The 13,731-nt window shown below is 42.0% G+C and overlaps 1 protein-coding gene across 1 annotated transcript in view; it reads left to right on the plus strand.

Moving 5' to 3' along the window:
• The window catches only part of LOC106569526 (protein unc-13 homolog A), a 114,752-nt gene that overhangs the window by 3,800 nt on the left and 97,221 nt on the right, over window positions 1-13,731 (plus strand). Inside the window, exons 2-3 of the mRNA XM_082960977.1 lie at window positions 9,174-9,203; window positions 10,012-10,111. Of these exons, the coding sequence (XP_082817103.1) occupies window positions 9,174-9,203; window positions 10,012-10,111 (130 nt within the window). The remainder of the gene's footprint in view (window positions 1-9,173; window positions 9,204-10,011; window positions 10,112-13,731) is intronic.

Consider the following 13,731-nt stretch of genomic DNA (forward strand, 5'->3'; position numbering starts at 1 on the left):
GACCGTAGTAGTCTAATGAGCTAATGGAATCTACCTGACCCCAAGACCAGTGAGTAGTCTAATGAGCTAATGGAATCTACCTGACCCCAAGACCGTAGTAGTCTAATGAGTTAATGGAATCTACCTGACCCCAAGACCATGGTAGTCTAATGAGCTAATGGAATCTACCTGACCCCAAGACCATGGTAGTCTAATGAGTTAATGGAATCTACCTGACCCCAAGACCATGGTAGCCTAATGAGTTAATGGAATCTACCTGACCCCAAGACCATGGTAGCCTAATGAGTTAATGGAATCTACCTGACCCCAAGACCATGGTAGCCTAATGAGTTAATGGAATCTACCTGACCCCAAGACCATGGTAGTCTAATGAGTTAATGGAATCTACCTGACCCCAAGACCATGGTAGCCTAATGAGTTAATGGAATCTACCTGACCCCAAGACCATGGTAGCCTAATGAGTTAATGGAATCTACCTGACCCCAAGACCGTGGTAGTCTAATGAGTTAATGGAATCTACCTGACCCCAAGACCATGGTAGCCTAATGAGCTAATGGAATCTACCTGACCCCAAGACCGTAGTAGTCTAATGAGCTAATGGAATCTACCTGACCCCAAGACCGTAGTAGTCTAATGAGCTAATGGAATCTACCTGACCCCAAGACCGTGGTAGTCTAATGAGCTAATGGAATCTACCTGACCCCAAGACCGTAGTAGTCTAATGAGTTAATGGAATCTACCTGACCCCAAGACCGTAGTAGCCATTAAATTCCAGATATACAGTATTTCCATACATTTTTTAAAACGAGTCTCCCGGGGATCTTTAGACGAGTCTTGTGAGGCTTGTGGGCGTCCTAGAGCAAAACGGAGAACACCGTTGTGTCGTGAGAGTCTCAGCTTACCACAGAGTTGTCATATTAAGGTCGCCCAAACCTTTCGGACGCTACAGACGGAAGTTGGCAGAAGAGGCTGTACCAACTTAGAACAAAATGGAGTCTCATCTTTCAATAGTTTATAGGCCAAACCGTTTGGATGATACAGACGTTTTCGTGAGAAGACCGATTTTCAGGATGTCTCATGGTTTGACAAACATCGCTCTAGCTCTACCACCTTTCCCCGCAGATGCGGAAGGGCGATATCGGTGGATGCTGTAGATTAAGAAGCAGCCCATGCGCTAAAACAGATATCTTTATCTTAAACAGATGGATTTTTATTATGTTGTTTAGATTTCTGCAGGGGCGCGGAAGTTGTAGGCCAAGGGTTAATAACTACATATATTCACTGGCTATCAAAATCTTTCCAAAGGATAGTTTAACAGAGCAAATGAAATGTAATCATACGTCATATAGTATCACTGAGACTATTTAGGCCTACAGTATATAGCATTTGCAAAGTCATCAACAGCTATTGTTTCAATTCAACCCAGGGTTCAAATACAAATAAACAATACATACAGTATAAGCCATATAGGTCAAGCTTTGGTTCATTTCAAATGTATTCTTCAAATGTATCATTAATATGTTGGATTCATGTCTCCATCTTAAAGAATAGGACTAAATCTAATCCAACTTTAAATGCACTTCAAATAAAGTTTGATTTGATGTAGTCCTACTCTTTAATATTGATTCTTGGTTGAGATGGCGACGTGAATCCAACATATCAATGATTAATTTGTAGACAACCTAAGTCAGTGCCACAACATATACATCTCCTTCAAATATTGATATTTGGTTGCGTTGACAGCCAAACACAATTCAATATCACTTTTGCAATACAGTAAATAGCCTATTAACTTGTTGACAAGTAAACAAATAATATGTTGGATTCACATCTCCAACTGAACCAAATATAAAAGTTCTAAAGAACAGGATTAAAACAGTGGTAGCATTAGATATCCTTTAAATGTTGATATATAACCGAGCACACAATTCAGTAATACTTTTGTAATACAGTAAATAGTCTAAAGTTAAGGCTATCTTACAAACTAATGTAACAGTATTTATTCAACTTTAAAATGAGTTACACATCCATGGCCACATGTTGAGGTTAGCCTACTGTAACTAGAAATGTCTTCTTATGTCGTCATAGAAAGCACGCATGTTCAAGATAGCATACAACGGTCGCAGGTCTGTGGAGATCTTCACTATTACTGTAATAATCTGTGCAGAATCTCAAACAGCATTGATCACTTGCACCATATACTTTGTAATCTCAACTGCAATCCAGGTCATCTGGTTCTGCTATTAGATGAAGCACAGTGAAAACATATTTAATTGTTGTATAAATACAAAACATCTGACATTGTATTCCCATTTGAACTTTGTTGTGCTTTTAAATGGTTAAAACGCAGTGATAACACATTTAGATGACAAGTCAACCAAAAATCAGACATTGTTTTTCCTTTGGAATTTGGTTGTGCTTTTATACTGAACAAAAATATAAACGCAACATGCAACAATTTCAAAGATCTTACTGATTTACAGTTCATATAAGGAAATCAGTCAATTTAAATGAATTCATTAGGCCCTAATCTATGTATTTCACATAACTGGGAATACAGATATGCATCGGTTGGTCACAGAAACCCCCCCCAAAAGGTAGGGGCGTGGATCAGGAAACCAGTCAGTATCTGGTGTGACCACCATTTGCCTCATGGTGCGCGACACATCTCCTTCACATAGAATTGATCAGGCTGTTGATTGTGGCCTATGGAATGTTGTCCCACTCCTCAACAATGGCTGTGCAAAGTTTCTGGATATTGGCAGGAACTGGAACATGCTGTCGTACATGTCGATCCAGAGCATTCCAAACATGCTCAATGGGTGACATGTCTGGTGAGTATGCAGGCCATAGAAGAACTGGGACATTTTCAGCTTCCAGGAATTGTGTATAGATCTTTGGGACATGGGGCCATGCATTATCATGCTGAAACATGAGGTGATGGTGACGGTTGAATGGCCTCAAGATCTCCTCACTGTATCTCTGTGCATTCAAATTTCCATCGATAAAATGCAATTGTGTTTGTTGTCCATAGCTTATTCCTGCCCATACAATAACCCCACCACCGCCATGGGGTACTCTGTTCACAACGTTGACATCAGCAAACCGCTCGCCCACACAATGCCATACACGTGGTCTGTGGTTGTGAGGCTGGTTGGACGTACTGCCAAATTCTTTACAACAATGTTGGAGGCAGTTTACGTTAGATAAATTAACATTCAATTCTCTGGTAACAGCTCTGGTGGACATTCCTGCAGTCAGCATGCCAATTGCCCGCTACGTCAAAACTTGAGACATCTGTGGCATTGTGTTGTGTGACAAAACTGCACATTTTAGAGTGGCCTTTTATCATCCCATGTACAAGGTGCACCTGTGTAATTATCCACCTGTGTTTAATCAGATTTTTGATATGCCACCCCTGTCTGGATGGATTATCTTGGCAAAGGAGAAATGCTCACTAACAGGGAGGTAAAAAGAATGTGTGCACAGCATTTGAGAAAACATTTAGCTTTTTTGTGCATATGGAACATTTCTGGGATCTTTTATTTCAGCTCATGAAACATGGGACCAAGACTTTACATGTTGTGTTGATATTTTTGTTCAGTGTAGATGGTTGAAAGCATAGTGATAACACATTGGGAATTCAACAAACTTCTGGCTGACTTTTTGAGGGGTGAATAAAGTTTGAAATCTCATTGATCAACGTCTCTACTAAATATTACCCAAATGTCCACATTGAAATGGCGTTGTTTGCCCAGTGGGAGGTGTTTCTTTGTTTAAAAACAAAGTGATGAAGAAGATAAAGTATAGCTTCAGTTCTTCACCGACACAACATAGGGCTACAGGCAGGTAGGTACACGTGCTTCAGCCTCCTTTACATAATACACTAACTTCATTGGTATTCCAGTAAGACTCACTCATCACTAGTTTAGGTGTGTGTGTGTGTGTGTGTGTGTGTGTGTGTGTACGGTGTGTTTGTGTGTAGAATGCCTCTTCTCTCTTAGTCAGGGAATTTCATGTGTCATCTTTTCCCCTTTCATCCATTGTCATGGAGACTTGGGCCAAGCAGGCAGGCCTCTAGAGAGTATTATGGGCTGTGCAGGTGGGGGTTGTTGAATATTAAAACTCGCTGTGGATGCAATGTGACTGTGTGTGTGCGACTGTGTGTGTGGTGTGTGTGTGTGTGTGTGTGTGTGTGTGTGTGTGTGTGTGTGTGTGTGTGTGTGTGTGGACTCAGACCCATACGAAACATACTTGATGTATTTCTGAGCACCTCCAAGACATATGATACCTACTAATGATCTAGTTACTTCAGACAGAAATGAAAGTAGATGGGTTGGTCGGGGAGGATGGGTCGGCATAATCCGTGACGTCAACAAATCCAAAGGTTGGGTGTTCGAGTCACGCAGGGGACAACTGTAGGATTTTAGCAAACCCTTCCCCTAACCTTTATTCTAAACTTAACCCACTTCACCTAACCTTTTACGTAAACAATCCTTTGTCGTTAGTTATCCTAACCACCAATGTAAATTCTCCCAGTAATTCTCCTTTGTTGTTACAGCGCAACAAGCAACCTGGTCTCAGAGAAAGACGTATTTATAAAAAATAAAAATAAAATTCACCATTATTTAACCAGGTAGGCTAGTTGAGAACAAGTTCTCATTTACAACTGCAACCTGGCCAAGATAAAGCACAGCAGATTGACACATACAACAACACAGTTACACATGGAATAAACAAACATACAGTCAATAATACAGTAGAATATTTGTTTTTTAAGTCTATATACAGTGTGTGATAATGAGTTAAGATAAGGCAGGAAAGGCAATAAATAGGCAATGTTGGCGAAGTAATTACAATATAGCAATTAAACACTGGAATGGTAGATGTGCAGAAGATGACTGTGCAAGTAGAGATACTGGGGTGCAAAGGAGCAAGATAAATAAATAAATACAGTATGGGGATGAGGTAGTTGGATGGGCTGTTTACAGATGGGCTATGTACAGGTGCAGTGATCTGTGAGCTGCTCTGACAGCCGGTGCTTAAAGCTAGTGAGGGAGATATGAGTCTCCAGCTTCAGAGATTTTTGCAGTTCGTTCCAGTCATTGGCAGCAGAGAACTGGAAGGAAAGACGACCAAAGGAGGAATTGGCTTTGGGGGTGACCAGTGAGATATTACCTGCTGGAGCGCGTGCTATGGGTGGGTGCTGCTATGGTGACCAGTGAGCTGAGATAAGGCCCCCGCCTTTACCTATCAGAGACTTGTAGATGACCTGGAGCCAGTGGGTTTGGCGACGGGTATGAAGCGAGGGCCAGCCAACGAGAGCATACAGGTCGCAGTGGTGGGTAGTATATGGGGCTTTGGTGACAAAATGGATGGCACTGTGATTGACTGCATCCAATTTGTTGAGTAGATTGTTGGAGGCTATTTTATGAATGACATCGCCAAAGTCAAGGATCGGTAGGAGGGTCAGTTTTACGAGGGTATGTTTGGCAGCATGAGTGAAAGATGCTTTGTTGCGAAATAGGAAGCCGATTCTAGATTTAATTTTGGATTGGAGATGCTTAATGTGAGTCTGGAAGGAGAGCTTACAGTCTAACCAGACACCTAGGTATTTGTAGTTGTCCACATATTCTAAGTCAGAACCATCCAGAGTAGTGCATGCATTTAGTTTTATTTGCATTTAAGAGCAGTTGGAGGCCACGGAAGGAAAGTTGTATGGCATTGATGCTCGTCTGGAGGTTAGTTAACATAGTGTCCAAAGAAGGGCAGGAAGTATACAGAATGGTGTCGTCTGCGTAGAGGTGGATCAGAGAATCACCAGCAGCAAGAGCGACATCATTGATGTATACAGAGAAAAGAGTCGGCCCAAGAATTGAACCCTGTGGCACCCCCATAGAGACTGCCAGAGGTCCGGACAACAGGCCCTCCGATTTAACACACTGAACTCTATCAGAGACGTAATTGGTGAACCAGGCGAGGCAGTCATTTGAGAAACCAAGGCCGTTGAGTCTGCCAATAAGAATGTGGTGATTGACAGAGTCGAAAGCCTTGGCCAGGTCGATGAATACGGCTGCACAGTAATGTCTCTTATCGATGGCGGTTATGATATAGTTTAGGATAGTACTAAGCATCCTCCAATTCGTTTGCTATGGTACTGGGTACAACGTATGAAACTACACGTCCTTTAATTCGTGTGATATTGTACAACCGCTATTCCTTTCGTAATGTAACGTATAGAATAATAAGAATTCCCCCGAGACTACATTGGTCTGTGTGTGTGTGGGTAGTGAAAGTGTAGGGCATTAACTATGCAGGTATGAGTTACGTCAGAGCTGTTTAAACGTTACTGCAGTGGGATAGAGTGGGCTTTATAGAGACAAAACCACAAAATATATTCAACCCACTCTCTCAGAATAGGATAACAGGATGTGTTTCTTTATAACAAAAAAACACACACACATTTGGCATTATAGCCTTAATCGAAACAACCCTTTGAGAGAGATGCCGAAAATGCCGAAATATATAGTTTAAAAAAAAAAATGTATTGCACTTCTGTTGTCCTTCAAGAGGCTAGTGACTGTAACTGGTTTGCACAGTGTAGATGATTCACGTTGACTGCAAGGTAGCAACCCTTCTCCAATAAGACAAGTCTCTGTAGAGTGCTCAGAGAATCAGCACGTCCACCTTCTGTCTCTACTGCAACACCACTGTGGATAACACACCACAGGCCAGTCAAACAAGTGGAGCCTCCTCCTATGGTTGACTTCCAAATGGCACACGATTCCCTACATAGTGCACTACTTTTGACCAGGGCTATAGGGGTAATAGGGTGTAGGTAAATAGGGTGCCATTTAGGACACAGCCTGTGGGAGTGCACTACAGCCTCTGCTTTCTAGTAAGTGATTTGCTGTGTGTTGTTGCTTCTGTCTATTTGTATGATTGTTATAAGAAATGGTATGGGTTTTGAAAAGGACAATTGTTCTGGCAACAAAAGGTGGCAATACTTGGACTTAATGCTACATCCAATGGAAGAATGCTAAATGCTAATGCTAATAGCGTACAATTGAGCAGTGAAAGTAAGGTACAAACAGATCCTCTGATAAGTAGGTAGACTATGAAACAAATCAAAGTATATAGTAAACAAAACATCAGATTAACAAATAAAGAACTCACTTTGGTCCAAGAGACAACAGGACCGTGGTAGCCTAATCAGCTAATGTCCTCAGATGATGGCAGCCATCATGGCCAGCCACAGACCTTTTGGGGTGCATGTGCTCAAACAAAAAAAAGTGCGGCCAACATTTTTTGGGGCCACAACCGCAGTCACAGATTCGTTGACAAATTATGACTTTTATTATTTAGATGCATAGAAGGAATAGATGTCTTAATGGCCAATTAAATGACACAAATAAATAACATTTATTCTCAAATGTGTAAGTCTTAGTCACTTTACTAATAGCAATAACAATAACAAAATAATAATAAACTATTATACAACTCTGATGAGTTAAATATTTTGCACAACTATTTTGAATTGGAATAAATGCTGTACTATTTAACAATTGACCAACACAATGAAAACAGAAGATTGGGAGAAATACTGTAACCTATCATCCCTATATCCAACCCAACTCCATTTGTTTCCACTATGTATCCTACCTGGCTGAAACTGTGATCTAGTGGAGGAAGTATTGAGGAGCATCAAATGAAATGTACTCGTCACATACACAGTTTACAGCCGGAATGTGCAAGCTCCCTCAGCAATGCAGTACATGAATCAATAAAAACAACTATAATGACCCCTCTATGGAAAGATGAGACTCTCGCGACCACGATGGTGTTCTCCGTCCTTCTCTACGACTCCCACAAGCGTCTTGGGACTCGTCTGAAGTCGGTACAGCCAATTTGCCAACTTCTGTTTATAGTGTCCGAACATGTTTGGGCTACACACTCATATGGCCCCTCTGTGGAATGGTGAGACTCTCACAAACACCTATATTTAGGTTGTTTTGCTCTAGGACGCCAACAGGCTCACAAGACTCGTCTGAAGGTCTCCCGGTACTAGTTGAAAAAAATGATGGAAGTACAGTATATATGGAGACTGTTTAGTCCCAAAAACAAGGGCTTAAATACATGGATACATCCTGATCTTTCTTATACCTCTCAGATATAGGACAGACACTTTGAAACAAACTTCCTTTACATTTTTCGGGGGGGACTATCTGTTGTTCAATGTTAAAGCCAATTTATGCTTTATCCGAAAATGTGGTCGGAGGCGCCGTATCGATGGCGTGACGCAATTGCGGAGCCTCGGGAGGCATGCAGAGTCCAAAGTGAGCTCCGTATCGCATCACTGTGCACCTTTCAAATGTTGGAACAATGCGGAGGGCTCTGTCTAGCTCCACATTAACATGATTGGTTGACGGTAGGTGACGACGCGAGGTCCTGTATAAACACAAACTCACTTCCTTGACAACTTCCTTCACAATAGTTCTGCGCTGCCCCGTGAAGAGCAAGCAGTATGAATGCCCTGACTTCTGCAGAGGCAGTATCACCATAAATGCTGCATGACCAATGCAGACCACGGATTGGCCATGCAGCGCCTTTTATTCAATGTGTTTGTATGGGCTAATAGCAGTAAGGTCCATAAAAATGTAACACATTTTTTAATATATATTTTTTTATACTTCTAAATCAAATAGCAACATGATTCTTGGTATGACGTTCTTAAAACAATTCCATATAGCTTAGTAGAACAAGTTTTCACAGGTACAGGAAATCGCGTGGAATTATACCACCATCCAACTTTCCAGAGATCCAGAGAAATTATCCAACATGAGAACTGCCCACAAAACAGGGTTGTCACAAGTTACCACAGCCACAATGTCATAAACCGTTCCTATTTCTACAATGTATCTTCTTAAAATGTGATTTTAAACCTAGCCCTAACCTTAGCCACACTGCTAATCTTATGCCTAACCCTAACCTTAAATCATTTTTTATAGACAGTTTTTACTTTGCGGTTGTGGTAACTAGTGACAACCACAAAACAGCAAACTGGAACCCATTTTGGGGGTTAACAGCTCCAGCATGTTATGTTCTGTATGTAAGAGTTCTGTCGACAGATGGTGTTGCCCTGTGTGACTGTGTTCTTCTCTGTGTTTTCACAGTGAAGAAAGCCAAGCTGGATGGAGCCCAAGGTATGTGCTGCTGGGAACCTGGAAATAGAATATACAAAACAGGACTGGGTTGGGGAAAACTTGCTAGCTATGTTTTATAGGGACAGGAGTTTACCTGATCATGTGAGGCTGGTCAGGTCATGTGCTGAGGAAAAACTCCTGCCCTGGTCCTAGATCTGTGTTTCAGCCAACTTCTCTGACTAGAGTTCTTATATGGAGCATTTCTTTCCTCTCCTCTTCAGTTGTTTCTTTCTCTACCCCTCACAGATAAATTCAGTTCTTTCACTCTCTACCCCTCACAGATAAATTCAGTTCTTTCACTCTCTACCCCTCACAGATAAATTCAGTTCTTTCACTCTCTACCCCTCACAGATAAATTCAGTTCTTTCACTCTCTACCCCTCACAGATAAATTCAGTTCTTTCACTCTCTACCCCTCACAGATAAATTCAGTTCTTTCACTCTCTACCCCTCACAGATAAATTCAGTTCTTTCACTCTCTACCCCTAACAGATAAATTCAGTTCTTTCACTCTCTACCCCTCACAGATAAATTCAGTTATTTCACTCTCTACCCCTCACAGAGTAATTCAGTTCTTTCACTCTACCCCTCAGATAAATTCAGTTCTTCCACTCTCTACCCCTTCACAGATAAATTCAGTTCTTTATCACTCTACTCCTCACAGAGTAATTCAGATATTTCTGACTCTACCCCTCACAGAGTAATTCAGATATTTCTATACTTTCTCACTCTACCCCTCAAAGAGAAGTTAAGTTGTTTCTCTCTCTCCCTCACAGAGTAATTCAGGTCTTTCTCTCTCTCACTCACAGAGAAGTTCAACACGTATGTGACCCTGAAGGTGCAAAATGTGAAGAGCACAACCATCGCTGTCCGGGGAAGCCTGCCCAGCTGGGAGCAGGACTTCATGTTGTGAGTCCTCTCTCTTTCTAAGACTCCATCTCCCTCTCTTCACCATTCTCTCCATCTCTATGTCCTTTTTTGTCACTCCTTCACGTCTCTGAATTCCTCTTATATTGACCATCTTTCTTTATCCTCTTTATTGTTTAATGTCTTTCCATCGCTTTATCTCTACCTCCTTTTCCCTCCTGCTCCCTCATCCATTATTTCATCTCTTCTCCCTCGGTACCGCTGTCACTCACTCCTCCTCCCTCTCCACATGGGCTTCCTCCCAGTTCCTCTCTCTCTATCTCTCTCTCTCCTCCTTATCCTCTTCCTCCCAGTTCCTCTCTCTCTATCTCTCTCTCTCCTCCTTATCCTCTTCCTACCAGCTCCTCTCTCTCCTCCTCCTCTCTCTCCTCCTTATCCTCTTCCTACCAGCTCCTCTCTCTCTATCTCTCTCTCTCCTCCTTATCCTCTTCCTCCCAGTTCCTCTCTCTCTATCTCTCTCTCTCCTCCTTATCCTCTTCCTACCAGCTCCTCTCTCTCCTCCTCCTCTCTCTCCTCCTTATCCTCTTCCTACCAGCTCCTCTCTCTCTATCTCTCTCTCTCCTCCTTATCCTCTTCCTCCCAGTTCCTCTCTCTCTATCTCTCTCTCTCCTCCTTATCCTCTTCCTACCAGCTCCTCTCTCTCCTCCTCCTCTCTCTCCTCCTTATCCTCTTCCTACCAGCTCCTCTCTCTCTATCTCTCTCTCTCCTCCTTATCCTCTTCCTCCCAGTTCCTCTCTCTCTCTCTCTCTCTCTCTCCTCCTTATCCTCTTCCTCCCAGCTCCTCTCTCTCTCTCTCTCCTCCTTATCCTCTTCCTCCCAGCTCCTCTCTCTCTCTCCTCCTTATCCTCTTCCTCCCAGCTCCTCTCTCTCTCCTCCTTATCCTCTTCCTCCCAGCTCCTATCTTTCTCTCTCTCTCCTCCTTATCCTCTTCCTTCCAGCGCTTCTCTCTCTCTCTCCTCCTTATCCTCTTCCTACCAGCTCCTCTCTCTCTCCTCCTTATCCTCTTCCTACCAGCTCCTCTCTCTCTCTCTCTCCTCCATCCTCTCTCTCTCCTCCTTATCCTCTTCCTACCAGCTCCTCTCTCTCTCTCTCCTCCTTATCCTCTTCCTACCAGCTCCTCTCTCTCTCTCTCCTCATTATCCTCTTCCTCCCAGCTCCTATCTTTCTCTCTCTCTCTTCCTTATCCTCTTTCTACCAGCTCCTCTCGCTCTCCTCTCCTCCTTATCCTCTTCCTCCCAGCTCCTCTCTCTCTCTCTCCTCCTTATCCTCTTCCTCCCAGCTCCTCTCTCTCTCTCTCCTCCTTATCCTCTTCCTTCCAGCGCTTCTCTCTCTCTCTCCTCCTTATCCTCTTCCTACCAGCTCCTCTCTCTCTCCTCCTTATCCTCTTCCTACCAGCTCCTCTCTCTCTCTCTCTCCTCCATCCTCTCTCTCTCCTCCTTATCCTCTTCCTACCAGCTCCTCTCTCTCTCTCTCCTCCTTATCCTCTTCCTACCAGCTCCTCTCTCTCTCTCTCCTCCTTATCCTCTTCCTACCAGCTCCTCTCTCTCTCTCTCCTCATTATCCTCTTCCTACCAGCTCCTCTCTCTCCTCCTTATCCTCTTCCTCCCAGCTCCTCTCTCTCTTTCTCCTCCTTATCCTCTTCATCCCAGCTCCTCTCTCTCCTCCTTATCCTCTTCCTCCCAGCTCCTTTTTCTCTCCTCTCCTCCTTATCATCTTCCTCCCAGATATTTTCTCTATCTCCTCTCTTCCTTATCCTCTTTCTACCAGCTCCTCTCGCTCTCCTCTCCTCCTTATCCTCTTCCTCCCAGCTCCTTTTTCTCTCCTCTCCTCCTTATCATCTTCCTCCCAGATATTTTCTCTATCTCCTCTCTTCCTTATCCTCTTTCTACCAGCTCCTCTCTCTCTCCTCTCCTCCTTATCCTCTTCCTCCCCGTTGCTTCTTGATCTCTTACTTCCTCCCTTCTTCCTCCTCCTGTTTCTCCTCCTACTGTTTCCTTATCTTCCCTCATCTTTCTCTTCCTCCTCTTTCATTACATAACCATCTCCTACATTACATAACCATCTCCTACATTATATATACTCCTACATTACATAACCAACTCCTACATTACATAACCATCTCCTACATTACATAACCATCTCCTACATTACATAACCATCTCCTACATTACATAACCATCTCCTACATTATATATACTCCTACATTACATAACCAACTCCTACATTACATAACCAACTCCTACATTACATAACCATCTCCTACATTACATATACTCCTATATTACATAACCATCTCCTACATTACATAACCATCTCCTACATTACATAACCATCTCCTACATTACATAACCATCTCCTACGTTACATAACCATCTCCTACATTACATAACCATCTCCTACATTACATATACTCCTATATTACATAACCATCTCCTACGTTACATAACCATCTCCTACGTTACATAACCATCTCCTACATTACATAACCATCTCCTACGTTACATAACAATCTCCTACATTACATAACCATCTCCTACATTACATAACCATCTCCTACATTACATAACCATCTCCTACATTACATATACTCCTACATTACATAACCATCTCCTACATTATATATACTCCTACATTACATAACCATCTCCAACATTACATAACCATCTCCTACATTACATAACCATCTCCTACATTACATAACCATCTCCTACATTACATATACTCCTACATTACATAACCATCTCCTAGATTATATATACTCCTACATTACATAACCATCTCCTACATTACATAACCATCTCCTACATTACATAACCATCTCCTACGTTACATAACCATCTCCTACATTATATATACTCCTACATTACATAACCATCTCCTACATTACATAACCATCTCCTACATTACATAACCATCTCCAACATTACATAACCATCTCCTACATTACATAACCATCTCCTACATTACATAACCATCTCCTACATTACATAACCATCTCCTACATTACATAACCATCTCCAACATTACATAACCATCTCCTACATTACATAACCATCTCCTACATTACATAACCAACTCCTACATTACATAACCATCTCCTACATTACATATACTCCTATATTACATAACCATCTCCTACATTACATAACAATCTCCTACATTACATAACCATCTCCTACATTACATAACCATCTCCTACATTACATAACCATCTCCTACGTTACATAACCATCTCCTACGTTACATAACCATCTCCTACATTATATATACTCCTACATTACATAACAATCTCCTACATTACATAACCGTCTCCTACATTACATAACCATCTCCTACATTACATAACCATCTCCTACGTTACATAACCATCTCCTACATTACATAACCATCTCCTACATTACATAACCATCTCCTACATTACATAACCATCTCCTACGTTACATAACCATCTCCTACATTACATAACCATCTCCTACATTATATATACTCCTACATTACATAACCATCTCCTACATTACATATACTCCTACATTACATAACCATCTCCTACATTACATAACCATCTCCTACGTTATATAACCATCTCCTACGTTACATAACCA

The sequence above is a fragment of the Salmo salar genome, chromosome 14 (genome assembly GCF_965601325.2).
Source record: "Salmo salar chromosome 14, fSalSal1, whole genome shotgun sequence".
Taxonomy (NCBI): Eukaryota; Metazoa; Chordata; class Actinopteri; order Salmoniformes; family Salmonidae; genus Salmo; species Salmo salar.